Below are 27,816 nucleotides of genomic sequence, written 5' to 3'. Positions count from 1 at the left end.
AGACATATTTAGATCAGATCTGGTGGGGGAATATGAGATATAGTCTGAAACAAGAAAAACCCTGCTTCAATTTAATCAATAGTGTTAAAAGTTCTATAATAAGGCAGGGTTGGGGTGGGGGGGGGTAAGCAAGCTGGGGGGAGGGAGGGGGGAGCACGGCAAAGCACTGATGTTGCTAACTGAATAATGCCCCAGTTGTCTGGCTTGAACACAAGCCTGTGTTTTTGTTTAAGCTTAAATGTGAAACAGCTGTGTAGGTGCTGGAAAGTTGTGAGGCCTTTGGCCCTTGCTGGGAGGTGAGAAGTGCTTCAGGAGAGGTTTCTTCGGCACTGGAAGAAGGGAGAGGCTGCAAGCGTATAGTTTCCTGTGCAGTTAACAGCAGCCACCCTGTAGCCAGCTTTTTTCCTTCTCCTCCGCCCTTCCCATTAGAGCAGTTCCTGCTCTTCAAAAGTGGGCATCATGTACTGCGCCGCACACAGCTCAGGGGTTGTTTTCAGGCTGGGTTAGCAGAAGAGCGCTAAGGACGTGTCTATGTGGTGGTGTCTGTTAAGGGACTAATAGCGCTGGCAGCCCTCATCATCACCTGACACTTGAGGGCAGACCCAGACAGCAGTGATCCCAATGCCTAGTATAGCAGAGGTGGCCTGGGAACTGCTGCTTATCGCCACCGGCTCCATGAAGGATGAAGAACGCTATCACAGTAGTCCATGCCAGCCGTATCTAGCCAGGTAAACAGGCTCCAAGTTTCCGTAATCCCTTTATGAGACAGTGAGCTCTGATCATTTCAGATCAGGGGCTGGACTTGGTTCAGCTTTGAGTTGCACACTTTCTTTCCCCCGGGGCTCTGCAAGGGCTTCAGACACAAAACACAGCACAGGAGCAGGGCCTGCACTAGAAGTCCCAGCACACCTTTAGCCTGTGAAATGACCTCAGGCAGACCCTGCAGCTCCAGCTATACTTTGGTGCCGCACACCAAAGTGCCCAGCGTGGTGGAGCTAGGGAGCACCATTACAGAAACAGTGTCTTTCAGGAAAAAGGAAGAGGAAGAAATCTTCTCTGTCTTCTCCAGTAAGGCACAAAGGGTTTAGCTGATGGGTTGGGAAGGGCATCTCTTCATTCAAATGATGTAACCTAGCCCTTCTCCCTCCATTCGCTTAGCAGTACAAAACCTGGAATGCGGCAGGGATTTGCAGCTTGTGTGGGTTCCTGAAGACAGCTTGTGCACATTCGCATCCCTTTTTGCCCCTTGCATTTATTTCATCTCTCTTTTTATTTATTTATTTTTTAATAGGTTGCCAAGAGGGTGGGCAGAGTTCTGTACATGGCAGGCTTCCCCATGGCTTTCCCCCTGCAACCTCCTGGCTTGCGGCCACCGGAGCGGGACCTGCCCCCAGCTGATCTCCGGCCATCCTCCACGGGAAGCGTGGCCTCCCCTTTCAGCAGTGGCCTCCCCTCAGCCAGCCGCATCTCACCAAAGCAGGAAAATGGAAACTCTTCCATCATTGCTGGGATCAACGACACCACAAAACTGCCATCTTAACTGCAGGACAGCTCTTAACTGCTTCTGGAACTGACATTCAGTTGGACAAACTGAAGGTAACGCATTTTGAGAGACCAGGAGAGCCTCCCTCAGCAGTGTGAGACATAGGAGTGAGGAAGGGAGGGTTTTAGTTTTTTGGGTGCGTTTGTTTTTTGTTTAAAAAAGTTTTTAAACTGTAAAAAGGAAAGGAAAGAAGAAAAGAAAACTATCCAAAGATGTATTGAGACAACGCAAGTGAAGAGAAAGAAAGAAAACGATTCTTGGAGGACGATGGTAGCACTCTCATTCCCTTCCACACCTCTCACCTGTCTGAGGCGGAGAGCTGCAGCCAGGGAATGAACACTCTTCTTTGCCTTCAAAGGAACATGGCTTTCAAGAACCTCTGGGTGTGACTCCAGACTGGAAGGGAAAGGAAAGGGACACTGCTCCTCCCAGTGGTACTCAGCACCCCTGAGCAAAAAAAACCCATGGAAAATGAAACCAACAGCCCCTTCCTTCCCTGATATCTCCTCCTCCCTGGAAACTGTACTCAGTTCCTCATTCAGGTGTCTATGCATCTCTAGCAACTTTTAAAATAATACCAAAGACAGACAAAAAAAAAAGAAAAAAGAAAAAAAAGGCAAGTTCCGGTCCATGTTTACTTAAGTGCGGATGGTACGGCACAGGCGGCTCAGTGCTGTCCCACGGGCTGGGGGCTGCCCTCTCCCCTGGCATGTTTGTCCCTTTCAGCGCACACAGAGAATGGACTGACTATGCTCCAACCCTGCAGAGGATTTTTTTTGGTTAGATATTTTGTTTTAAAGAAGATGAGAAATAAGGACTGTGTGCTTGGGTGGGATGAAGGGTCACAGGTCTCCAGTGTGGCCCCCTTTCTCCTGCACGTGTACAACGGACTTCTTTATACAGTTGGGTTTTTTTGTTCGTACGGTTGTTTCTGTTCTTTTTAAAGCCTTGTTACAGAGGTGGATGTAGTTGCACATTCTGGCCTGCTGTGGACCATGAGACAGATACCTGTGTGTGCCCGGGGGAGGGCGGGGGGAAGGATGCTGGGGGGATTCAGGCTATAAACAATGGGTAGAGTTTTTACTACTGTGAATGAGATGGTAGCTCCTGGGGGTGACCTCCTGTGACTTGTACAGTTGTGAGCAACAATCACATGTGGTACTTTTTTTTTTTCTCTCTCTCTCTCTCTCTCTCTCCCCCCCTTCTCTTTCTTTTGTTTAAACATTGCACGTGCTACCGTTTTTTTTCTTACAAAATAGCTTGGTGGTACATTAGCTTCTTTATATTGTAAAAAAAAAAAAAAAAAAAAAAGTCATTATCCATCACATCACGATAAAATGCTTTCCAGCAATCAATTTAAATAAAAAAGAAAAACACTTAATTTACAAATGGTACCTAGCTTCCTGAGCCCTTGCATATGCATATGGTTGCTATGCCCCAAAAGTTTCCTTTCTTTCACTGTGTGTACACTTGGACCATATGCCTTACTACTGATGCTGGTACTCTTGGTGCATTGGAGCTGCTACACTTCCAGCCTAAAACCCCTTCTAAGGTTTGGTTCACCGTTGCCAAATGCCAGAAATCATCTTGCCCAGCTAAGAAGTGAGAGAAAGGAGACAAAGCAACTTCTTTCTTTCTTTTTTGGAAGAAAAGATAAGTTTAAACTTTCTTTCTTGGAGGGAGGGCCTTATAATTCTCATTTTTGCCATCATATGCCAGGCTCTCATATATATAAATTGCCTGAAGACACAGGCTTGGTTACCTGCAGTAGGCAACCTGAGTCCTGCGCATTTCCAACTCCCCTAATGAAACAGCAGGAGCTTTGGCCCCTGAGAGTAGGCTATAAATAATAATAATAAAAAAGACATTATTTTCTAAGGTTTCTTCCTCCCCCTTATGGGACAAAGGGTGTCTTGGCGCAAGTTTGGGAGGGCATGTCTAGTAATTATTGTAACTGCAGTTCAAAAGCCCTGAATGAAACAAACACCCCACGACACTGTACATAGCAGTAATTACCTGTGCAGTAATGATGTCTGGGAGCAGGAAAGGAGCAGCACTCAGTCTAGGACAGGAAGAGCATAACTATCTCTGAGTTGTTATCACTTACACATGCAGGCGAGAGGGAGCATGTTAGCCAGGCTACAGCACATTTGGGTTTTCTGGATCCTTTTTATTTGCAATAAGGCATGTTTCTGAGCTGTGGTTCTTCTGACTTCATGAAAATGCAGCTTCAAAAAAAGGAAACGTTGTACTTCTAAAATGTTTCTAAAAAAGCCTCTTGTACTCTTGCAGTGTGCAGGAGTAAGAATGCCTGGAGGGAAACATGCAGGCAGTGCAGAAGGCAGAGATGAACAAGTCTGTGCAGGTAGCCTGGCCACCCCTAGTGCTGACAGATAGATAGCTAGTGACCTCACTGAACGGTGACAGAGAAGAACAAAGATCCTGTTTAGTTCTGCCCCTCCATCTTCTTTTCCAAAAATCTGCATTAACAAAGACCGATGCCCTTGCAATGCACAGTTAATTCTAAGGAGTGATTCTGTCAGATATGCCCTAAGAATACTTAACTTTTCCTACCTCTCTCAGCAAATCCCCTCCATTTCCAGTTTATTTTCCAAACCAGTCTGCTTCCTAGCTGTCAGTACTGCAAACTAACAGTAGTCTTTCTTAAGAGCTAAGTTGTTTATATCTTGCCAGCAGATCAAAATTGCCTTTATCCAACTTTTTGAGCCACACAATATCCTTCCACAAGCACAACTACTACAGAAAACACATGAGGACCTGCAGGCTTCATCAAGAAGCTGCCTAAGTGATGTGGTGGTTGGGTTTGAGGCAATAACGAGGGCCGAGGTGCCCAAGACAGCCTGCACTCAGCACTACTGTTCTGCAGGGCTCATGGTACAAAGCTGCGTTCACCACCAGCACTGGCAGCTAGGCTTGGCCCTAGAAAGGGGTGAGATTTTATGCCCCAATGGATAACAGTAGGTCTGTTACAAAACTCAGGCTCAAACTGGTCATCCCTTGGTTTGCTAAGTGAATGTATCTGGGGCAAATCCAGCAGACAGCACAAAATGAAAGTATATTACCAACATTATTAGGCTTTTCTTTCCTTACTCCTACTCCCTGTCCGCATTCCCTGCACCCCTCCAATATCTCAGGGCACTTAAAATTAACTTTCTGCAGCATACTTACAGTGAGCATGTACGATTGAACTGAGCTGCTTCTGATGGCGATGATTGATAAAGGCTTCCAGTTGCATGGAAGCTACAAAGCTCTGAACTCTCTATGCAATCACTGAGCACTTCCTGGCAAAAGGGAGGGATTAGCAGATGTGCATGGCAGCACAGCCCGCAAGGAGGGGGCCACATGGTTGGGTGGCTTAACAGACAGGAGGTCCCTTAGCTAAATAACCCGTCCTTCCCCTTGGTCAGCTCCTTTATGCTCCCAGCAGGAGCTGAAACTGAACCCTATTTTATTTAAAGCAGTGGATTTTAATAAGGACTTTTTATTACCTTCACTGAGTAGTTTTACTGGCCTTGATGTGACCACAGATTTTACTGTTACCATAAACATAGCTGTTGGAAAAAGCTTCAAAGTCCAAGTAGCGTCTTTGCTGTGTCACCGAGAAAGTCCTTGGAGGCACCTATGACTGGCCTCCCCCCCCCAGCTGTCCCCAGCTCTTACCACCTCCTTGAGAACCAGCTCCAGGTGCTGAAAGCTGAGTAATCCAGAAGGCAGCAGTTCTGTAAGGGCTATTCCTAGAGGGGTGGCTGTGAAGGCTCTCAGTCATCATCAGAGAAAGCTAAGTCCTCTACAATGTCCTCTTCTCCTTGGGCTAGCTGTTCGAGGTCAGCTCGTGACATCCCGCTGGTGTAGCGTCTCTGCTTCCGTGACCCTTGGGGAACCTGTGAGGCCTCCTTGGCTTCCTCTGTGGGTGGAAAGAGTGAGAGGTGTAAATCCTGCTTTACTGGGAGAGAGAGTGAGGCAGGTGCAGGCAACTCATTGCTAATTAATCCCAGACACTCATTAATTTATCGGCGCCGCTGCAGCTCCCAGATAGCAGTAGGAGAGCGCTGCAGGGTGCTCAGCACAGCACTGGCTCTGAAGCACTTGGGGAGATGGGAGTGGAAAGCTAACTAACTGTTGTGCCTGAGGCAAAAATGAGAAACGGGAAGAATTGCAGGGACAAGGTAGGCAGTGTCTCCAAACCTGCAGCCCTAACAGCTCAGGTCCGTCTGCCTCACCAGAGGTATCAGGCTCGGTGCTAGGATCTGACAGAAAACGGCTGTCGTAGGTAACCACAAAAGACTCCAACTGCAAAATGAGCCACAAGCCCCCTCCTTTTGAAATAGCATTTCAATAGTGGAGAGCACAAGGGAGAACTGGTTTCTAGGGGCCATGCAGGACTGTACATGTCCCCACTGCCGGTGCCCCTCCCTCTCATTCCAGAAGGGTGACTCGAGCTTCTGTCACCTTGCTTCCAGGAAGCCCTGCAGAGCCTCTTGCTTAGGCTCGGCTAGAAAACCATCAGCTCAGCACCAGTGCCTGCCTCCTGTCCTGCACCCTCAGCCTCTCGCAGGTTTGGAGACGCAGGGGGCAGGAGCCACGGCTGTGGAACGCGGCTACCTTTTCTCCTCTCCAAAGCACTCCCCGGATCAGCTGCCAGGCTCCAGCAGTTCAGCCCGCTCGCCAGCAAGGACAAAAAGCCAGCTCTGGCTGCCCAGACTAGGCTGGATGCTCAGGACAATTCAGACCTTTCAACACCTTGCTGGTAACACCAAAGCACCAGGACTACAGAACTGCCTGTTCAGGGTACTGAGAGCAGGGGCAATGTTTTCCTCTCTTCACCAACATTTAACCTATTTGTGCCTGGAGTCCAGATCTACCTGTAGCAATAGCCAAAGGTAAGAAACATTACTGGGCTGGAGAAACACAAATGAGCTCCTTGTTTCAGGTCAGAGAAGCACAGACCTTTGCCTCAATAGGTTTAAGCTTAAAGCGCTGGGCTGGTAAGAGCACACAGCTAGTGCAGAGCTGCAGCTGGGTATCACACAGCTCCTGAGAGTCTGGCCTGCGGGAGGGTGGGAAGCAGCCAGGGACCTAAGCTTTTCACTGTTCCATTGCCAGACCAGGCTGTGTGCATGTGTGTTTTGGTAAAAAACACAACAGGGATGCATAACGCACAGAGCTTAAGACTTGGGAGGGGAGGATTTGCCTGTCTGCCCTGCCTGATTGATGGCTGAAAAAGTGCCATAGGACAGGAGCATCCTGCCCTGAACATCACTCCTGCTACAGCTGTGTGTCCAGGCACCAAGAGTCTCCACTGGCTTTACTCCATGTTCCCACAGCCCAGAGGGACGGAAGCTGCCATTACGGGGGAAGGAGGGGAAGGTCAGAGTTCCCACTCTCTCAGACACCAAGGACGAGTGCTTTTCCTTCAGCTTGTCTGAGTACTCCAACAGGCAGCGGGGGGAAAAGCTCCCTCCTTATCCTTTACAGCATTGTCAGAACATGCATCAAATACTCATCTATTCTGGGCGCTGAGGCTTGGGTGTGTATGCCAAGCCACAGCCATCTGCCATGCTAAATCAGTCGGGTTTTGCTCTCGCTTGGACTCCTTCCCTCTTCCTGCTCTTCCTACTCCCCAAACTAGTAAAGAAAGCCTGCACACAGGCGCTTGTGTGGCTGTTCCCCACAACCACATATCACACCCGATGGCATGCAGACGAGAGGAGGCTTGGCCCTCTAATACACAGGCCTAAGCAAGTGGCAAAAAAAAAAAGAAAAAAAGGCAAAGGAACACCACAGGAGCCAAAGCTCCTGGCAGGCCCAGCTTGCCTCTGCTAAGTTAGCAGCAGAGTGACTTGGCAGGCGCAGGCAGGACTGAGCTGAACATGGTTAGTTGCACCCTGTTGGGGTGCTGAGCAGGCTCTCTAGCTGGCTGTGGCTCTGTGTGACGGACAGAAGGGGAAGATATTCTCTCCTCAGCTGCAGCAAAGCCTGGTTTGGCTTCTATCAAGGCCCTGGTGACACAGCTGGCAGCTGGGGAGGTTCTCAGTAGCTTTTTAGACAGCTGTTCTTGCTAGAAGCATGCTGAGTTGGTGGCCTCTCCTGCTGACACCCACTACCCTTACTGCTTCTGTCTCTGGGCAGCAGCTACTAACTTGCAAAAGTGATCAGGACCAGCAAAGAGTGAAGCCATTGGTTCTAGCAGGGCCTGTACACATCCTGGCAAATACCACCAACTGTTTCAGTGCAGAAACACCGGATGAATGCAGGGCTTGGACAAGCTCTCCTACCAGTCCTGTCCTCAGAGGGGCTGCTGAGAAGCAGCAACTAAAGGGTTACACCTTTGCAGCACCCCATACCCTGGGCACTGCTCAGATGAAATGTGAAGTGCCCCCTCCCCATGCGTGCGTAACCTGTGCAGTGCCTTAAAGCAAGGTTTCTGTACCCTGTTGGGGTAGGCTGTATGTACTTCAAGAGTTTGTTTGAGCCTCTCTGCAGGGAGCCTCTGAGAAGAGATGAAAGGGACTGGTGGCTTGTTAGAGCAAGGGCTGCAAAGACCTTAACCCTTTCGCTCTCTTCTCAGTATGGACTCAGAACTGCAAGGTCTCCCTGACCAGGCTATGCGCATGTGTAAAAATCCCTCCTTACACCCCGCAGCTCAGAACAGCAAGCAGGGAAAGAGGAGACAGTTCCTTTGTAGGGAAGCCCTCAGACTGCAAAGGAGCCTTTGGCAACCAGTGCTGTCAGTATTGCCCTTCCCCTTTGCCCAGCTGCACTACTTACCATCTGAGTCACCGTCTTCTTCCAATTCTTCCTCATCCTCCTCGATTTCGTACTCTCCCTCCTCTTCATCATCATCGTCGTCGTCCTCTCCGTAGTCCTCCTTGCTGCTTGCTTCTGAACTGTCATCTGGACTCTCCTTTGCTCCTGATGCCTGCTTGGCCTTGGCTTTACCTGTAATTATTTTTACTATGTAAATGGAATTATAAAGAGCAGCACTCAAGCATGCATGCAGGCAGTGTACAAAAAGGGCAAAGTACCACCATCCCTGCATTCATCCTCAGGAGTACAGTCCTACACGCACTAAAGGGGAAATTCAGCAGACAGTTTTTCCTGCCAGGTTTCTCCAGAAGCCATGTCCCCCTGCACTGGAGGTGCCCAGCTACAGGCCCAGAGCAGGATACTATTTCAGAGGCATTTGCTAGAGGCTGGGAAGGCCAGAAGGCAAACAGAGATAGGAAAAGAAAGCTAGGAGAAGATTGAGAGCACAGCACAGTGAGAAAAAATAGGCCTACTGAACAGACATGAATGAGGAGTAGGAATAAGTCATGACTGGTTCTACTGAGAAACAGTGCCTGTGTATACCCACCTCTCAGTGATTGTACGTAGCTGCTCTGGGCAGACCTTCTGGTTCAGGGCATCCTTCTAAAACCTTTTTTTCCCTGCATTAGTCACAACAGAAAGGTCTAGGAACAACATCACTGCAGATGGCTAGCCAGAGCCTCCAAGCGAGGCTGGGAGGAAGTGTGAAGAGCTTCTGGATGCCTGGCCTGTGGGAAAAGCATCTGCCTCTGAGCTGCTGGAACCAGACTCCTTTTACTAACACTGACTTCATGTCAGTGGAGGAGTGCTTCTCCCTCTTCCTGAGGGTGCAAGTCACCATGCATTTAAATGACAGAATACAAATTCTGTATAGATGGGGCAGAAGAACCAGCATCCTCTTCTTGCCTCCTTGCAGCCATCACCCCTGAGCTAAGCCCAGCTCATTGCTGCAGGTTGCCTGTTCCTGCTCACAAAGCTGCTGAAGAAGTCACTTATTCACACTTCCAGACTCTCTGCTTGGAAACTGTCTATACATCTTTCTCACATTGCGATTCTTGGGCCCCACAATGGCATCTATTTTTTGCCCCATCCTCCCTCCTCAGCAGCTGACCTATGCTGGTCACTGAACTGGATACAAAGCCATTAATAAGTTGGTTGCTAGCTCTCAGCTCCCCATCATCACCCTGCTCGCTCTCCTTTCACCAATCTGTCAGCTCTGCCAGCATACAGCTTCTGTGCAATTGCCCCCCCAGGGACTGGAAGCTACATCTCAACGCATGGAGTTCTCACATGTGCCTGCAGCCATGCAGAGAGCATCCCCTCCACAGGAGATGGATTGCAGTGCTATTCACTGCACGAGATCATATTGATGGGCACCTGAGCAGCCTCTTGCTGCCCAGGCAACGACTGAGGGGGGCATGCTCCCATCCATCAAGCAGTACTAGCAAAAGCACTGTCAGCACCAGCTCCCAGCTCCTCTGAGAGTACACACAGAAACCAGCTGTGGGTGGGAACTGGATATGAGGCCTTTGGGTCATTCCTACATGTTATGACACAGGCAGCAGCCGCTAGGAGGACTGTACTAAGCTTTTCCAGCCTCCTGCCCTCCTCCTCCCCTAATCTCAGCCCCTGCCTCCCTTTCCACCAGCGCACACAGGCACAAACACTCCAACGCAATCTCCTGAAGAACTCAAGCTTGCCATCTTCTGAGGCGGAAGTATCAACAGGACTCCAGCACTCCAAATTTTCAATGAGGTTTTACAGATACAAACTAGCTCCTCAAAAGGAAAGTCACAAATGTTTACCTCCTCATCAACAGCTGAATCCCTTTGCTGCAGCTGGAAACACCATCAGGCTCCCAAGTGGCAGGCTCCCAAGGTGACACCCCATAACCTGGAATCCACTGGGTGTCTTGGGCCTATCACGCACCAAGATGACCAAGCACTGGCAGAGCAGTGAACTCAGCCTGCCACCTCCTGGGAAACAGGCAATCCTCTTTCTAGGGATGGGTAAACGGAAGCATATAGTAGCTTACCATTCCCATGGCTACTGTGCCACTTCTGCTGCAGAGCCTGAAGTGCCGTCAGCTCTCCTCTCTGCTCAGCACTCACCATCGCTGAGCAGAAGAGGCAGAAGAGCATCTGTACGGCCTGCACTCATTCCCACAACCACATGGACAACTCTAGCAGGCCAAAGCTGGGGCAGAATTGAGAGCAGGGATGCATGAGCTAGGGAATGAAAATGCTCTGCTTGCAGCCCACCTGGCAGGACTCACACCATGCAGAGGGTGGGCTCCAAGCCTCACCTCCAGGTCATTTCTCAAGAGATTTCAGGGGACAGTGCAATCCTTTCAGAAAGGCTTGGCTTTTACCTACTGGGCTGCTGTGCCATGCCTCCCAAGAACACGCTCTCTGGCCTCTTGGACAAAGGCAGCAGCCTCAGCTTTGCTCTTCTCCCTCTGTGTCAGAACAGGGCAAAGCAAGGCAGACTAAGATCCACGATAAACTCCTTATTGCCAAGGAGACAGGCAATCTGAGGATGCTCTCCCAAAGGCAGCCGAGCTGTTGGGCACAGCAGCATCCTGTCCCAAAGCCACCTTCTCTTTCAGTTTATAGCAGTAGGGCTTCCTCATGGGGCACTGTGAACATCCCAATGGTGCCCAGCAAAAGCCAGCTACCTGAGCCCCATAGGTGCCTCTGACAGGCCCTGACCAACATTACAATTACATCTGCCAAATCAGAACCTCAAAGCCATGTTCTCAGAAGCCACGCCAGAGCCCTCCTGCAGTCAAGGGAGAGCAGGAGCAGAGAGGGAAAGGAACCAATGGCAAGAGATGGACCAGACAAGGGAGATTTGGAGAAGACAATGCTTACAGTGTTCCAGTTATCCAGTGCTTCCCCTCTTCCTCCTCACTCTGCCTCTGGATCCTCAAGCTGACTGCACACAGCAGGAAACTAGCCATTGAGAAGGGCCATGCTTATTCTGTTAGCAAATGAAAATGTCTGATCTCTCCTTCCACACTCGTGGCCCCCACCAGCCTGGCATTATATTGATGCAATATGATTACGTGAGGGATAAGTGAAGAAAGCTGTTCAAGTTCATTAGAGGCACACCAACACCTAATACGGACAGATCACTCATTACACCCAGGCCCAGAGAGACGCTGCAGCCACACTCCCTCTCGCCTTTAATTGCCTCATGACGAGGCAGTCCAGCACCTCTTTCCAAGCCATTAATAATTTCCAGGAGCAACTGCCTTTCCTCCCAGAGATCTGTCAGCTGGTAAATGAGAGGAATGCATGAACTTCCCCACCCCCACCTCTACACATCGATTGATCAAATCCACACTCTCTCCTCGCCAGCCCCTGGCTCTTTCCATGGTTGCTGTCTGGGTCGCTCCTGAAACGTGCAAACTTGTTTCTCCTCCCTCTTCGGACCCTGCAGAGACCTAAGCAAAGGGGGTCTCTCCTGCCTCCATTCCAAAGGGCAGCTCGCCTTGACGTGAAGAACTCTTTGCGTTCACCGCCTTTGTTGACCCCTCGGGGAAAGGGGAATAGGGGTTGTCCAATCCTGCTGAAATTAGCACGCAGCTTTCAGCTCCACCTGCACAAAGCACAAGGCAGGAGTAGGGGGAATCCCCCTTCAGATCCTAAGATGAAAAAACAATTGCAAATTCATTTCTCTCCTCCCTTTCCTGCTGTGCAGCCATATTTGCTGCTGGCATCAATACACTGCTTATAATTTATTCCTACACAATTTCCAATCGCGTGCAGACCAAAATGAAGCAAAGGGACAGATGGCCAGCAGGCAGCGTGGCCTCGTAGAAGAACCACTATGCTGGAATCCTAGAGATGTGAGCTCAAGTTCCTGTCTCAAATCCCATTCCAATTGTGACAACATGTCATTCCCCCTTCTGGTGCTTATGTCTCAATTAATCAGACCAAATCTCTGAGTAAAGAGTACACCTCTCCAGTGGTCTATGCAGCACCCACCCAAAACTGATCCTGGTTGAGGTTTCCCGGTGCAATGCAAGATGCACTGACAGAAAGCTAGCCAGCACTCCCAATTTCCAGGTTCTGAAAGGAGCGGATAAAGAGTTGTGCTGATGAACTGACTGACTTCATTCCTAAGAATTGTGCATTATCCTCCCCATTCTTTCAGAAGGCCCTAAAAATAAACAGAAGTGCTGGTACTGACAAAGCTAGCAGCTTGAACCACAAAGAAAAACAATGAGACCTTTATAAATGTGACACCAGACAACAAAATGGCTTATTATTGGTAGTCTCACACTGGAATTGGAGCTGCATTCAGAAGAGATTCATCCATTAACGGATTCTGCAAGGCCCGAGAAGCAAGAATGAAGATTCACATGGATAGGACGCATTTTGCTATCATGGCTCTGCGGCCTACTGCAAATGCTGAAGTCAGGGTTCGGACTTAGGAAAGAAGAGATTGAAGACCTTGCTTTTATTATTGGTTACTGCAAGGTTTACAGAGCTAGGAAAAGGGCTGCTGCTGTTAAAGACAAATGGCTTATCAGGTTTTTGGCTGCTGTGAGCCTCTGACCTACTGTTAAGGCCAAGGTTAAGGTAGGGAAAGATCAGAGAACTTAGCTATTGCTGGATCCTGCAGGACCTGAGGGACTAGTAAGGAGGCCCAGGACAAAGGGAGTGGATGGCCTACTATCAGCTTTTCATCTTTGGCCTACTGCAAAACAGGGTTTATGATTCAGAAGAACTAAAGAGAAGACTGAAGAGTTAGACTTACGCCTGGATCCTGCATGGTTCATTAAGGCACGCTGATGGCTGTAGCTAGCACAAGAGGCTGCTCAGTGAATTCTCTGGGCAGTGGGCTTAATGAAAACGTCCTTTTCATATAATATTTAAGTTAAAGTTGTGGAATGTATTACCAGAGGATGTTGTGGAAGCCAAAATAATAACTAGAATCAGGTATATCCGGTGAACCAACCATCCGCGGCTATCAAACAAAGTGGTCTGTTTGCAATCCTCAGCTCAGAATGTCTCTAAGCCACTGACTGCCCTGTAACCTCCCCTCCCCTGAATACACTGAATACTCTTCCCTGGTAGCTCCATACACTGCACGAACTCTTGAGGTGTTTAGCCTTGCACCTGCATCTTTATGCATTTGCCTCTAATCCCTCTTGTCAACACAGGCAATTATAGCTCTGCCCTGAAGCTGAAGAGAAGAAAGCTTCAAGGCTGTAACATCTGGCTGGAGTTGGCGCTCTCCTCTGAATCACTCTGGGCTCCCACTGAGACCTCCAGGAGCACTTGCCCTGTAAGAATACACTGCCATAATGTTAGGTACAAGCTGATTCTCCCCATAGGAACCTACCACATTTGAATCTCCTCCCTGACCTGTGCTGCAGTTTCCCCAATTTCTGCTTTAGGATCCCTTCCTATTCAACACTAGTGCAGCCCCCACTAGCCCCTCCTTGCTTGCTCAGGGCAGGACACTGCTCTGGGAGGATTCTGGAGGGGGTGAATCTACCAGATGTTGCTGCTGCTCCTGCTCCCCAGTGGGAGGGGAGTGGGGGTGGTTGGTTCCCATCTGGGAACAGCATAGAGCAGGGCCAAGGGCTGGTGAGCTGCAAACACCAAACTGCTCGTGGCTGTTTCCTGCAGCAGCGCCTGGAGCCGGAAGCAGCAAATCTCCTCTCTCTGCTACAGCACAGCTGGAGATTGTGGTAAAGGTGAAGGTAGACAAGAAGGACACCCTCAGAGCAGGATGGAAGGTAATACACAACTGCACCAGTGCTGCTGGAGGACAACAGGAACTGCACATTACCCATTACCCTCCTCTCCTGTGCAGGGGCACCTTTCAATATTTACCCTTGACCCTCCAGCAATGAGGAGTGACAGAAACTGGGAGAACAGGGAGCTCCTCACGCCCACTACTTTGGGAGAAACATGCCATTCATTTCCTGCCTGTACGGAGCAGGGAAGGTGCAAAGGGACAGGGCAAAAAGGATGGCCCCGAGGCACCTTCACTGACCCCAGGCCTGCCACCTTGCTCTTGGCCATGCCTGGAGCTGGCTATTCAGAACACTCCCTTGCCCACATTAGTGGGGCTACAGACCATCTCCCAAAACAGCTAATGCTGGAGATGTCCATGTCATACTATAACCCTTCCAGGGGCTGGAGATACCTTTCAGGGAAGATGATGATGCTGTATCATCCTCCAGCTAAGGACTCTGCCCCAACATCCACACCAGGTTGTGGCAAGCCACATCCTGGCTGGTTATTCATACCCTGTTTCTCCAACCTCCATTTACACACCTTTCTCCACAAGGAAACTAGAGACCTGAAGTGCAAAACAGCTTTCACCAAGTGTCCATGTCTGGGGCCCTGGAGGCACAGGTTACCAGGAGAGTGCGTGAGAGATGGAGATACTCATTTGGAGGCTCAGACTCCAAAAATGTTTGGGAGACAAAGGACAGTCATTATGTTGCCTTGGAGATCTTTGCTGCTACAAGTGCTCAGACTCACTCAGTCCCAATGTGTGTTGTTTCTGCAGTCACCACAAACACACAAGGGCACAGACTGCATTGCTCATTCTGCAAAGCTTAAAGCTTAGGAAAACTGTAAAACCAGCCCATGACAACAGCACATACAGCATGTGTCTATCTGTACACAACTCACTTCTAAACACATCTACTTTTTATGTGGACAAGCTTGGGGCCTTGAAAGGACCTGATCCTGCCCACCCATACATGTGATCAACTCTAAACAGTTCCTGGTGAATTCAGAGGGTCAGCTGGAAGCTTGAAAGCTTTGCATCCTGCATGAGCTGACTCAGCTACGGCTCACATCAATGCTGCCCATCCCTTCCCTCAATTACTTCTCCTCCACTCCACTCCATCCTCCCCCCCCAAGCAAAGACAAGAGGACATGCATGTTTCAGGGCCAGGCTTATGCGGACTCACCCATTTGTGTCAATTAGCCATGCAACTCCTCTTGGGGAGGCTCACCTACCCTTTTCATTCCCTAAAACAGATTTCCCTTTACTGACTGTTTTCCATTTTAAGACTTCTTCAAACTGATTGCAAAGAGCTCTTCAGAAGCCTGTTCTGCTCTAAAAAATACAAAGGCCTTTGAGATAGAAGTTAGTTAATGAGCGAGATGCTTTGGCCAGCAATGGTTAATTCAAAAAATCTAGCTGCTCTCCAGGTCTACCCTTTTCCAGAGAAAAGAAACAGGGTGAACTGAAATCAACATTTCACTGATGCAATACTTAATAAAAATCAAAAGAAGCGGGGTGTGTGGGGGGTGGGGGGTGAGTTGAACAGCAGCTAAATAACACGAACTTGGAAATTTCCTGGCTTTTAACAATTTTCTACTCTCTGAATTTGGCCAAGGACCTGACTGGCCAAAACAACCACAAATAGGAAGAAGAACATCCTGTCAACAGAGGAAAGATTTTGCCAGGTCAAATATGTTGGTTGCTGAGGGATGGGAAGTGTTTTCACTATGCTCCATATCCCCACATCTCACCAGAAAGCCACAATGACGCTACACCAGCTGCAAGTTCTAAAATCTACACTTTTAGGTAGCAATGATCAGGAGGAAGGAAGTCTTCCAGATCAGAGCAACAGTCCCCACAGACAGAACCCATGGGGTAGCCTAGGAGGATGAATTACAGCCAGACTTCTGCAGCTAGGTATCTGGGACTTTTCTGGCAATAAGTTCCTTCCTATCCAGAAGTTCCTCCCTCCCTCCCAATTCTTTGCAGAGACCTACACATCCCCAGGAGGTAAAGCTCTGGAACTGGCTCTTTCTGGTAAGAACACTGAACAGTTTTGTGTGCCACTGCAAAGCCTAATGAGGAGAACATGCACATCTCTGGGTGTGGTTGAGCTTTTCAGGGAGCCTCTTGTTCTTCTCCCCCATCATCCTTAGCATTCCCAAACCATGTCCCTGCTTCCATTCCTAGAGCAAGGAGGGCACAGCCTACCAGCCCCATCTTTTCCTGCCCATGTCTGGAAGCAGTGCTGCGTCAGAACAGCTGATCTGCCCAGACCTTCTCTGCCACTCTGTTTTGGAGAGGTGACTATGAGTTTTCCCAGACTCCCACAACATGCCAATGCTACAGTTAGTTTCATAACACCTGCCTGCTTTGCATCCGGCCTCTCCCTGTCACTGTACGGAGAGGTCAGCATCACCGGGCAGTCCCAGCTACATTTCTTATTTTCCTCTCCTAGAAGGTCCAGGGTAGTCTCCTCCTCCTGTCTAGACTTCTGCCATCAGCTGCTCAACATGGCTCTCTTAGAAGTAGTTTGAGGCTGATTTCAGGGGTCCTACTCTCTCTTCCATCCTTGTAGTCAACCAGTCCCCACATCCAAGCCAGAGCAGGCTACTTCTGTGGCTTGAGAGTTTGAGGAAGGGGATGGTAAGGGTTAGAAGCTATGTTTTTAAGCAGCCTGAATGCTTCAAGATGAACCAACGTCCTTCCTTTGTCCCAAACTCTCCTTTTGCCATATTTAAGGAAGAGGAGATTGTTATGCCCTCAAACCTCACAGGTAAAAAAGTAAACACCCAGGCCACAGTAGCCACAGGACCTCCCAAATTCCCTTGCATTTGGCCACCCAGTAGAACAATGGCCACAAACACAGGGAACTGCAGCAAATTGAAACACTGGCTTCTCTGACTTGCATCTGCAGCCAACCCTGACAGTTACTGAATGCAGAACATGGCTGGGAACATCTCACACCCCACACGGAGTAAGAACAAGAGCACATTGTATGCATCTCCCAAGACACAGGCACTTTTCCCAGCCTCCCTGTTCTGTGTCCCTTTCTCACTGTGCAGTCACATCATTGCCTGGAGGGGACTTCACCCTACACTACAGTACAGACCAAGTGCTCCACTGTCTCCACCCAGAGCCTCAGGATTCATGGTGGGGGCTGAGCAAAGTTGCTCCTTGAGATGGAAGTGGCCTTCAGGGCCTGTTCCCTCCCTTCAGAAAACACCCTACTAAGAACAAAGGCTATGGAGAGGCAGCTGACCCAGGAATGCTGGAAGGCAAGGCCATTACTGACACTGCCGCAGTGCTGATACATGCTCAGTCACTAGATACCACAGTGAACGGACTCATGCAAACAGAGCAGGGAGAGCCCTTTGATATCACATGGACTTTAATCTTCATTTGCACTCTCTTCACAAGGGGCCAAAGAACCTCACAGACACATGTCATAAGCACACACACGAGCAGTGGGGCAAAGCTGGGCCTAACATGTAGGCTGTAAACTTTTACATTCAGCGTACTCTGCAGTGAGCAGGTAAGCACCAGCACCAAGGTAAGACCTGCGTAAGTAGGGTATCAGCCAGATAGCTGCCCTAGACCTCATCTTGTATCATCAATAACATTTGTCACATATGTGCCTCATTCACCTTAGGATACTCATGTATTCCCAGAATCCCTGAGTAAGGACCAGCAGCCCAAGGAACCTCCCAAGAATGCCTAAAGCCAGTTGCTTGGAGGTCCAGGAAGAAACCCTGGGTTTCCCTGGCTCCTAGCAACCTGCTTCCTGAACTGCAGCTATCCCTGCCTTTTTAGAAGCCATGGGGATTCTTCTAAGGCATTAATTTGTTCAGCCTGCAGGACAACCCCAGATCTCAAGGCGATATCTCAGCAACCCATTTGGATGTGACACTGATCTCTCGGTATCTTGCTGGGTCATGTCCTCACTTTCGCTATCCTTCCTACAAAAATTCACTGACTTCAACCTCAAGCTGTCAAATAAGTTTTCTGACCATTTCCTCCTCCTCCTGTATCAGACACCTGTGAGGAGACAACACTCATCTGTTTCTGTGGTAATTCCCAGGATTTACCCTCACACCTCACAATGTGTGTGACAGATTAGGACTTTACCTGCAGATCAAATCTCCCCCAAAACAGGAAAACCTTACATTCTTGCAAGTCTCCCTAGTAGGATATGAATGACAACACGTTTAGAAAACCTGCAATATCTCAAAATCTCCAAATTACAAAAAGACAATCTAAGTTTCTCTCCAAACCACACGGCGAACTTTTTAGGCAGGTTCCACAATTTACTGTGGCCCCCTCGTGGTCACAGCCAGTGAGTGATATCACTCCATTTTCTCTAGAGATTCATAACTTTCTTGGCTCATCAAGAATACTTGCAATGTCAGTCATTAGAAAATAAATAAATCGTAAGTACATGCACAGAGAGGATAACCCTTGCTGCAGCAAAGATTCTGGTAGCCAGCCCCTGCGATAGCCATTGTTTCATTGTTTGCAATAATGTGTAAAGAGAAGGTCCTGGCATGCTGTCGGGTAGAACAACATTCTTATTCCTACTTTATAGGTGGGGAAATGAAACATGCATTTCTGCACCTCCACTCACTATGGAAAAGGACAGCAAACACCCCAGACTCTCTAAGGTCAGGCTACTGCCCAGAACCCGCACCGGTTATGAGCACAAGGAGAACTTGACTCTTTGGAAAACTATAGTATGAACTGGAGCTACTTCTCCGAAGCCTTTGAGAACAGGCTTTACATTCAGCCACACATTCCCTGGCTCTCCAGCTCCCTGGCTGGGGTCAGTCTCTGTGACAAAAGAAAGGTGCTGAGGGGAGGAGAGGGTATGGGTCATGTAGGGAAACAAAGACTAATGCAGGCTTTAAAATGAGCTGGAGTGACAGAGCAGGGGAGGGAGAGAAAGATGAAAGCCTCCCAACTAGCTTCTGTCTGCCACTTTAAAAAGTCTCCAAAAGGCATCATCATGCTGTGCTCTTTCTCCATGTCACTAAATCTTTTGAATCAAACATGGCCAACATACATCTCCCTTGGGGTAGAGCCGTACTGCCCCGCACCATAGAGAAATCTGAGCAAGGAGAACACATGCCCAGCCCCAGTCCCATACCTTTCACAGGGAATCCAACAGTTTCCTCATCAGAGTCACTGTCCAGCTCGAAGAGGTCCTTGAATTCCTTCTTATCTTCCTCCTTCCTTTCATCTTGCTTCTTACGTTTAATTTCTGGGAAGTTCAAGTCTTCAAGCTAGAAAAAAAAAACCCAAACCAACAGTTAGAGCAACCTTAGCTTGTACTTTTAAACATACGATGCTGAGCTTAAACACAGGGGCTTGGCTTTGCTCTGTATGTGCAAGCCACATGGCCAAGAGGCAAGGGTCGTGTCTGGCTGTTGCCAAGTAGGGGAACAACAGACACATCTGTGAGTCAATTACAAAGGTGAATGATGTGTGCAAAGCACCACTGCTCTACTGATCTTCACCCAATGAACTACTTTTGCTAATGAGCCATCTACTACTGATAGCTTGGCATGGCTAAAAATGCAAGACATCCATGACAAGCTGGCTGTCCTAGATCTCTGGACAGAAAGCCATGCAGGCCATATGAGCTTGGGCAGCCAAGTACAATCAAGCCAGACTGTGCTGGTCACCTCTGAAGCAGCAGTTCTGCACCAATGGCAAAATCTGTGGCAGCTATAACCTTCTATTTGGCTGCAGATTTCAGCACAGTTAAATGGCAAGGTGTTGAAGATGCTTAAGATACGTCTACCCCACAGCTTCCCCTGTTGCTAGCCCTTATGGACTTCAGTGGGCCAAGCCTTGCTGCTGCAGACACAGCCAATATCAATGCCATTAAGCACTCGCAACCGACACCACCTCACTGCTCTTTACACCTCTCCGGAGGGGGATTAGGAGGAGGATTTACTTGCAAGGCCTCATGCCAGCAGGACGAAGATAATCGGAATGCAAATTAAATCCCAAGTGCTCTCTGAACATCAGCTGCCCGTTGCCTGTGCCTGGCTGCACACCTCCTGGGAAGCACTCATGCATTAGCACACATTAGCCTGCTTGGAAACATTCGCCCTGCGACTAATAACTCATTTGCTCTCTCCCACCCATCAGACCACCCCTCGATGCACTCCTCTCTGACCACAGTCACTTCAACCCTCCCATGAGCTTCCCCCAGCAGGAGCAGCAGCAAAGCATACTCCATATAGAAAGGCAGCTCTCAGCAGAGATAGAGACACACACACGTTTGCTCCTGCAGCCAATTCCAGCAAATTCTCCCAGCCATTTTCATGGTTATGGTCCCCAGCTGGGCAATACTGATTCTGGGAGCTGAGCACTTACAAGCAATAACCTGCAGCACTAGGATGGAAAGTCAGAAGCTGGCCAGAGAAGGGGAGAGGGGAGCAAAGCACCAACTACCATTTGCAGGGTCCTAATTTTAAACCATTTTCCCACCTGCTCTATTCCACTATGAGAGGCCTCTCCTCCTGCTGCCCCTGCAGAGACCTGCTGAGCTGTCTCTGTGCCTGGAAGACACATGAAGAAAGCAGCACATGACAGGCTTTTCAAACAGCAGCCTTTGCATGCCAGAGAATAGACTCAGGAAGCAAACCCCAGCAGGAGCAGCACCTCAGAGTCACTGCCAAACAGCTGCCCTCAGCTGACCTAATGATATACTTTAACCATTCTCTTTCCCAGGGTGGCTGAGCTCCTGCAAGCTCCATCTTGGGGAAGGGGAATTAATAGGATGAAAACATTTTCCTTAGCTCCTGCCAGTTCTGGTGGACAAGGCAGGTACATGCTTCATTCCTCCCACTTGCTCTAGCCCGTAACCTTTTTTTTGGGAGGGGGAGAGGAGGGGAAGAAATGCACCAGAAATATTGATTCAGTGAGGGGCTCCAGACATAAAACACAAGATCTCAGAAGCTAAACCATAGCAGCTATGTTTCTAACCCAGTGTTAGGCTGTGATCACAGGCACAGCCTCTGAATCTGATCCCTTTCAGTTTATACAGCCCTTGCCTTTGCAAGTGCCTCAACCATGTGACACTGCCATCACCCCAGCCTCAAGGAGAGCCATGGGCACTTCCTGCAGCCCAAGACCGCAACCATCACATCCTCCCTCAGTAGCTCTGTCTTGATCAAGGCCTCTGATGTCCCAGAGGTGGTCACTCTAGCTAGAGCTCAGGACTGTACGCTGTGGCACATCATCACTAAGGTTGTGCCAACTCTGGCAATCCCACAGTCACAGGCAGCACCTTTGGGCCCTCTTCTGTGCCAAGAGTCATGCTGTCTGCAGGGTTCCTGTCTGGCAGCCTTGGTTGCTATCATTCTTCAGCAATAGCAACAGTTAAATAGGAGTCTGGCATTGCCTAACCAGGAAATAGTTGAAGTTGAAAGTGTCATAATCCCTACAGAGGAAACAGCAAACAGAAGCAGAAACCCAATTTTGTTTGTGAACAACAAACAACAGCTGCATCAACTGCCCAAGTCTCTGTTTGCTAGTCATGTTCTCCATGACCCTGATCACTGTTATTCTTCCGCAGCAGTAAATGAAATGTAAAAATCATTCAAGACCTTATTCTCCCTCCTCACTCACCTGGAGTGTAGGATATTTCCATGGAACATATCACTTAGTATGTTTTAAAGTGGAAAATGGAACTACGTATGAACAAAATGTCTTGTGCACAGAATGTGGAAGAGTCTAACTTCTTCAATTCAAGGGAGCGCAGCAGAGAGATTTCCATCGACATTGTGGAAAAAATTCCTTAGTATACTATGCAGGGCATGTATAGCAGGGAGCAGAAACTGTTATTTGGAATGTCTTAGGCACTATGAAAATACAAACATGAGCGCTCATTTCCCAAAGCAGCCAGTTTTGAGTGACGTCAGTACTGGTTGAACCCAACCTGAGCATAATAAAAAGGACCTGGTGTTGAATCATCCTGAGTCATGCCACCTCCAGCTTTCTGAGACTCCACAGGAGCACCCTCAAGTTGATCACCTCAAAATAAAGACACCAGAAATTCCTACTAGCTGTGGAGCAATTACAAAGCAAAGGATTGAGGGCTTGCACTGAGCCACAGCTCACAGATACAGCCTGTGTTCATCAAACAGGAGCAGTAACTAGGTAATTTTTGAGGCCAGTCTTTTAATCCCCAGCTAGAGGGTTACTATCTACTGAGTCTCACGAAGCCGATTAGTCTGCATCCCATTAGAAACCATTGGGAAAAGCAAACAGAACAGGCAGACAGGGTCTGCGTTGTTATATAAGGCAGGTTCCAGCTCATAGCAGCTGAGAGACAAGCTGATTTTTTTTTTTTGTTATTATTTTCTCCCCGAAATGGCTGCTAATAGGACATGGATTTTCCCAGCCCTAATGGGCCTCATGGCGTTCACTCTCCTGCTGGGGCTCACAATACTGCATCATTAAGCTAGCAGTCCCCACCGAGAGAGACAACAGGCCCATTCACCAAGCAAAGACATCAGGCAGCCACAGGCCTTTCTGAAAGCTAACTCCAAAATCTGTCTCTCTCTACAGTTTATCTGTTCAGCCCACTTCCTCTAGGAGTGAACAGGTCTCTGTCACTGCCCTTCAGCCTACCCCTGGCTTAAGCATAATCCTCTTGAACCTTGCTAGGCTAAAGGAATCCCCCCTAAAGGGGAGCTCTCTACCTCAGCTGGTCCCTGCTATACCAAGGAGCTCTAACTCCTCTCCTCCCTTTAACACGACACGGGGCTCGTCTATGCAAAAGGCTTATCTCCTTCCTCCGGGTGATAGCTGCTTCAGTACCAGAAGAGTCTCAGCTCACAGCAGCAGGGCCAGTTTTGGTTAAGAGGTCAGCCCCACTCACAACAATCCCTTTTTTGCTGTTTCTTAGCCCCATTTGGGCAACTTTGTTTCTGCAAAGGCCACATTCTCCTGCTGGTGATTTTTGTTCCCCCTGCACAGCTGCCCCAGGGAATTTCAGTCTCCCAGCCTTATCTCAGGCTGGTATGCAATTCTGAGCATATCGTAGGATATCCTATGTCTTCTACCATGCTCTGGGACTTGGCTCAGAGCCAATCATCCTCATGTCCCATCGATTATTTTAATTGTTCCCCACCATATGCTGGAGACACCAATTATATCTATTTCCTGCTCCTGGCCAACAGCCTAGCTCAGCCACTTTCATTGCATTAGCATTGAGACAGCTTTCCTTTGGGCTCCTAATTTAAGCAAGCTCCCAGCTTTTGCATCCTGGAGTGCAGTGCCGGGGGAATGGCCAGGGAACCTTCACTTGGGCAGGAAATGTGGGAAATGGCAGTCTGAACACTTTCATCCAGACAGCAAGTCCCACCTCACAACCAGCCATGCATATGGGTGAAACAAAAAACTGCTAAACAAAATCCATCTCTGATATTTCCCTTGTTAAGAACAGATGCATTTTCCCCTCCTCACTTTCTTGGAAAGCTAGGCCTATGAAAGTGGGGATGAATTCACAGAACAGGCACTGTGGGTAGAGTCTAAAATTCAAAACTGCATCACACACCTGTTCCTAAAGTAGCATCCACAGTAAGGCTATTGCCCCCAGGTGCCATTGCTGGCACAGGTAAGAAAAAAACAACAACCAACAACCCAACCACCAATACAACCAAGCAATTAAGCAGAGTGTCTAACTATAATGCTTGGCTTCATTGCTAGAGGTGAGGTCCAGCCAAGGCCCCCAAGCCAAATCATGAACTTCACTGGAGGTTTGGGTGTTAGTCCAAACTGGATAACCCACACTGAAATTCACACACCTTTAAGGTGTCAAGTTGAACTACCATCAGCAACAAAGCTGCCTCGAGACTGACTCTGGGCAGCAAGCAGGCTTACAAAGAAACAGCAGTCAGCGGGAAGTTTATCCTAGCACTACTTCACCTCTTACTAGCTTGGGCAAACAACAGGACACAAGCAAGGGACATGGATATTGCTCCTAGGGATCCCAGCAAGACAGACCCCCAGGGAGCTGAAGACACTGGCTAGGCTGTGTCATCCAGACCTACCCATGCTCTTTCAAAAAACACACAGCCTACACATCCATTCAGTTCAAGACAACTTCAGCCCACGTCAATGGAGCTGTTTTTGGCCACCCATCGTCCTGCTGCTAGGACATGCTCTCCTTTCTTCCCATGGCACAGCTGAATATGCAGTAAGTCAGTGGTTTCATTCTTACTCTTTCTTTGCCACTGATTTCCAGTTGTATCTCCTTCTCTCTTAGCTTCTTCCACTGAGTGTAATACTTGGTCAGAGGTGTCCCCTCCTCTTTGATCTGCTTCTCCCATTGTTCCTGTGTGGAGAGAGGGAATGCAAATTTAAGGAGGGTGTTCAAAGCAGAAGTTTTGCAATACAAATGTAGCAAATACAGGGAGTCAAGAGGGGAGTTTAAGACCCTGTCCCAAACCACCTGTTCCCAGTTCCTGGATTGGAACTGGCATCCATGACTAAGACTGCAGGCAGGACCAAGTGTGAGTTCAAACACAGTCATTTAAGCAACTACTAAAACAGGAGTGGTGTGACTGACAGCTCTCCTTAGGTAAAGCAATGCTTGGGCTCTGCAGAGAGATCAAAGAATGCCAAAGGACAAAAGGAAAGCTTGGCCAATGCAACAGCTTACTAGTGCAACAGCACAGGATACCAGTGTCACAAACGTTGAATCACAGCGGAGAGACAGATGAAGTATAGCAGGGCATAAGGTTCATCAAAGGAGAAGACCTACAGGACAGCGCTGGACCTGCTATTAAAGCTGGAAGAAGCTCCTCTAAAAGGGGCATCCATATGGTTGTGTGTAAGACACTTCGGCTTATGAAGGACCACCAAAGTTTTCAAGCATGGTGGCCAGAAATGTGGGTTCCCAGATTCCTACTCCTCCCTTATAGAAGAGGCACGATTCTCAGAAGTGCTGGGAACTTGCAGTAGGCTCTTCTAAAATCAGCTGAGTGCTTTCTGGGATTCACTATTACAATCTTGGCCCTAGACCTACACTTCTACTCTAGCTCTAGAGAGAAGGCATTGACAGGGTAGTCAAGTCAAATTATGCAGTCTACTGTAACGGAAGAGAAATTACTTCAGCTGAAACCGTAAAGGTAGGAATCAGAGGGAATTTGGAGGGAGCAATCAGAGGATCTATCAAGACAAATTTTGCCTCCTTTGCTCCCTCAATGGAGGCATTTGGTGGCCTGCTCAGTTTTTGTTTTTTAATTCAGAAAAACCTCATGCAAGCATTTACAAGATCCAAGTACAAAAGATGCTTGATTGCCTTTTTTGCCTGTTCTACAGCCAAGAGTTTATTTTTGAAACAAACATTGCCTTGCAGGGTCTTGGACCCAACCCAGCCTTGAGAAAGCAGAGCACGAAGAAGTGCCGAGCCTGTTTCCGCTGTCCGAGTGGAGAGAAAAAAGATGTGCAAACACTGTAAATAGTGGGAAGCAAATTAGATGGTTAAAAATTCTTTCATGTTTCAATCATCTGGCATGTTAGTGCTGAGAGAGAGGGTATGTCAAATAAGAACACATTCTTTTTAACTTGGCAGCATCCCTTTGACTTAAAACCCACAGAGAACTGTACCTATTGTCTGGATTACCAAAGTGCCCAAAGGCTTTGCACTAGCCCACAGTAAAAAGTCAATCTAATGCAAGCAAAGGGATAGGACATATGAGTAAAAACTGAAACAGGAAAAGGAGGAAGGGAACAAGCAACAAGAACAGAGGTTAGCACAGATCCACTCAGAGGTTAGAACAGATCCAGAAAGAGCATCCAGAATCCAGTGCTGGGAGCAAATACACAACTCTGTGTGGGCTGCTGTGGGTACACAATGCTCCTGTCTGGGCAGCTGGGGGGGTGGGTGGGGAAAAAGAAGGAGCAAACCATCCTCACGGCAAAAAAGATAGCAGCAGCTTAAATAATATTCTTCAACAGACCCCAAATCAACTCTGCCTCTAGGGAGCTGAGCCTCAAAACCAGGGGACTATGCTTGCTGCAGCCTGTGAGCCAAGGTGTGGGGAAAAGTTTGTTTAGAGAGCAGTGTACGAAGAATACGATAGAGAGAGCAGCTCTCTGCAACAGCAAGGTAGATCCTTGGCTTTTACAAATAAGCAAGTACTCAGTGAAGATTGTGAAATGAAATACATCACTCTATATCAGCTCTTGATTTGGCCCATCACTGGGAGGGAAGTAGAGATGATCTGTGGTCTCTGTAGCTGGCACCAGGAGCTAAACTCTGACAATTAAAGGGCGACCAGCCTGTGTCACCTGCACTCTAATGGCAAGGAATCTATTTACGCATGCTCAAACAGGCGCTATCAGTACTGCATCAAGCTAAACAGGCCTTTTCTGGTAATCACGGGCCCCATACTCAACCCCCATGGGACTGTTTGTAACACAGCTCCAGGTCTGCATGGCTGGAGCCTGTGTCTGCTCTCCCGTCTCCTCCCTGGCAGGCTGACTGAAAGCACAGCTGATGTACCACTGACTCCAGCAGCACTCGCCAGTGGAGACGCCAGCCAGCAGACAGCTCAGCTTTACTGTCTGCTCCACCACTGATCTGACCCACCACTACGGCAAGAGGAGCAATTCCTGAGGAGTGCAAAGTCACCCCACATATAGATCAGGCTCGTACCAGGCTGCCAGCTGTAATCAATCAATTTGTTGATGCTGCGTGGCGTGGACAGCTTCCGAGAAAGACTTTTCTTATGGAGGGCAAAAGTCTATTTGTTCTGTCCAATATAGTTTTTAGTTTTAAAGTGTCCTGGATCCACAGATAAAAAAAAAGACCATTGAAAAACACTCCCATCTTCCCGGTCAGAACACCTCAGTGGGATTTTTGAGGGCGTGGATGCCTTCATACACACTTTAACCATTTGCAATTCTCTTTCTATTACCACTTTTGCATCACTGTGCTGCCTGGGGGCAACCAGCACGGATCAAACCCACAGTGCTAGGGCCTGTACAAATGTAACAAAGATCATTGCCCTCCAGAAACCCTCCCATCTGAAACATGAGATGGGGATGAATGCAGAAGATCTGGAAATCCCATGGAAATGAGGCAATGTTTTCCATCATCTCATTCCCTCATTTCACATTTCATTAAGTGCAACAGCCTGTTGGGCTCCACGGTTCCTAAACAAAGTTTCCTCAGCTCAGCACAGAGATGTGCCTGGGAGTCATAGGGCTGTAATGCAAGCTCAGTGCATGCTGCATGCCTGGATATATTACTTTCCTTCCCTGCACTCTCCCCTGCTGAGCCAGGGCCCAGGCTAGTGCTAAGGAACCTATGGTCCGAGTTGCACATTGCGCTCCTGGATTAAACTTCAGCTGCATGTTCCACTCTTCTTGGCTCCCCTCAGGGAGGTCTTAATTAACACAGTAAACCCATTAGCATCATACTCTCAGAAAAACACACTCTCTCAAATATTAACCTGCTTTTTATAAAAGGGAAGTGTAACTTAAAGTTCTCAGCCTTAAATGAAGATGGAAACAGCCAGGCATGCACACATTTGGTATGGCTACTCCTCCACAGCACACTCGTAGGATGCAAGGAGGGATCCCTCTATGGTCCCTGCATATTAAGTACAACATTGCACCCCATGCTCCTGTAGCACTAGGTTCAATCACCAGGCTAT

The 27,816-nt window shown here is 48.5% G+C and overlaps 2 protein-coding genes across 6 annotated transcripts in view; one reads left to right on the top strand and one right to left on the bottom strand.

Annotated features, from left to right (window-relative positions):
• The window catches only part of SAMD11 (sterile alpha motif domain containing 11), a 139,790-nt gene extending 136,866 nt beyond the window's left edge, over positions 1-2,924 (top strand). For all 4 annotated transcript variants that reach the window (XM_067311204.1, XM_067311207.1, XM_067311206.1 and 1 more), the window contains one exon: positions 1,292-2,924. In XM_067311204.1, coding sequence (XP_067167305.1) covers positions 1,292-1,540 — 249 coding nt within the window. In that variant the 3' untranslated portion in view covers positions 1,541-2,924. The remainder of the gene's footprint in view (positions 1-1,291) is intronic.
• NOC2L (NOC2 like nucleolar associated transcriptional repressor) overlaps positions 2,087-27,816 on the bottom strand; it is a 60,314-nt gene continuing 34,584 nt past the window's right edge. For both annotated transcript variants that reach the window (XM_067311208.1, XM_013959629.2), the window contains exons 15-18: positions 24,372-24,485; positions 19,278-19,413; positions 8,333-8,503; positions 2,087-5,468 (exon numbers count right to left, since the gene is read on the bottom strand). In XM_067311208.1, the coding sequence (XP_067167309.1) occupies positions 5,323-5,468; positions 8,333-8,503; positions 19,278-19,413; positions 24,372-24,485 (567 nt within the window). In that variant the 3' untranslated portion in view covers positions 2,087-5,322. The remainder of the gene's footprint in view (positions 5,469-8,332; positions 8,504-19,277; positions 19,414-24,371; positions 24,486-27,816) is intronic.

This window comes from Apteryx mantelli, chromosome 26 (assembly GCF_036417845.1).
Source record: "Apteryx mantelli isolate bAptMan1 chromosome 26, bAptMan1.hap1, whole genome shotgun sequence".
Taxonomy (NCBI): domain Eukaryota; kingdom Metazoa; phylum Chordata; class Aves; order Apterygiformes; family Apterygidae; genus Apteryx; species Apteryx mantelli.
Note: the sequence above shows the minus strand (reverse complement) of the source record. Positions and strands in the feature narration are given on the sequence as shown.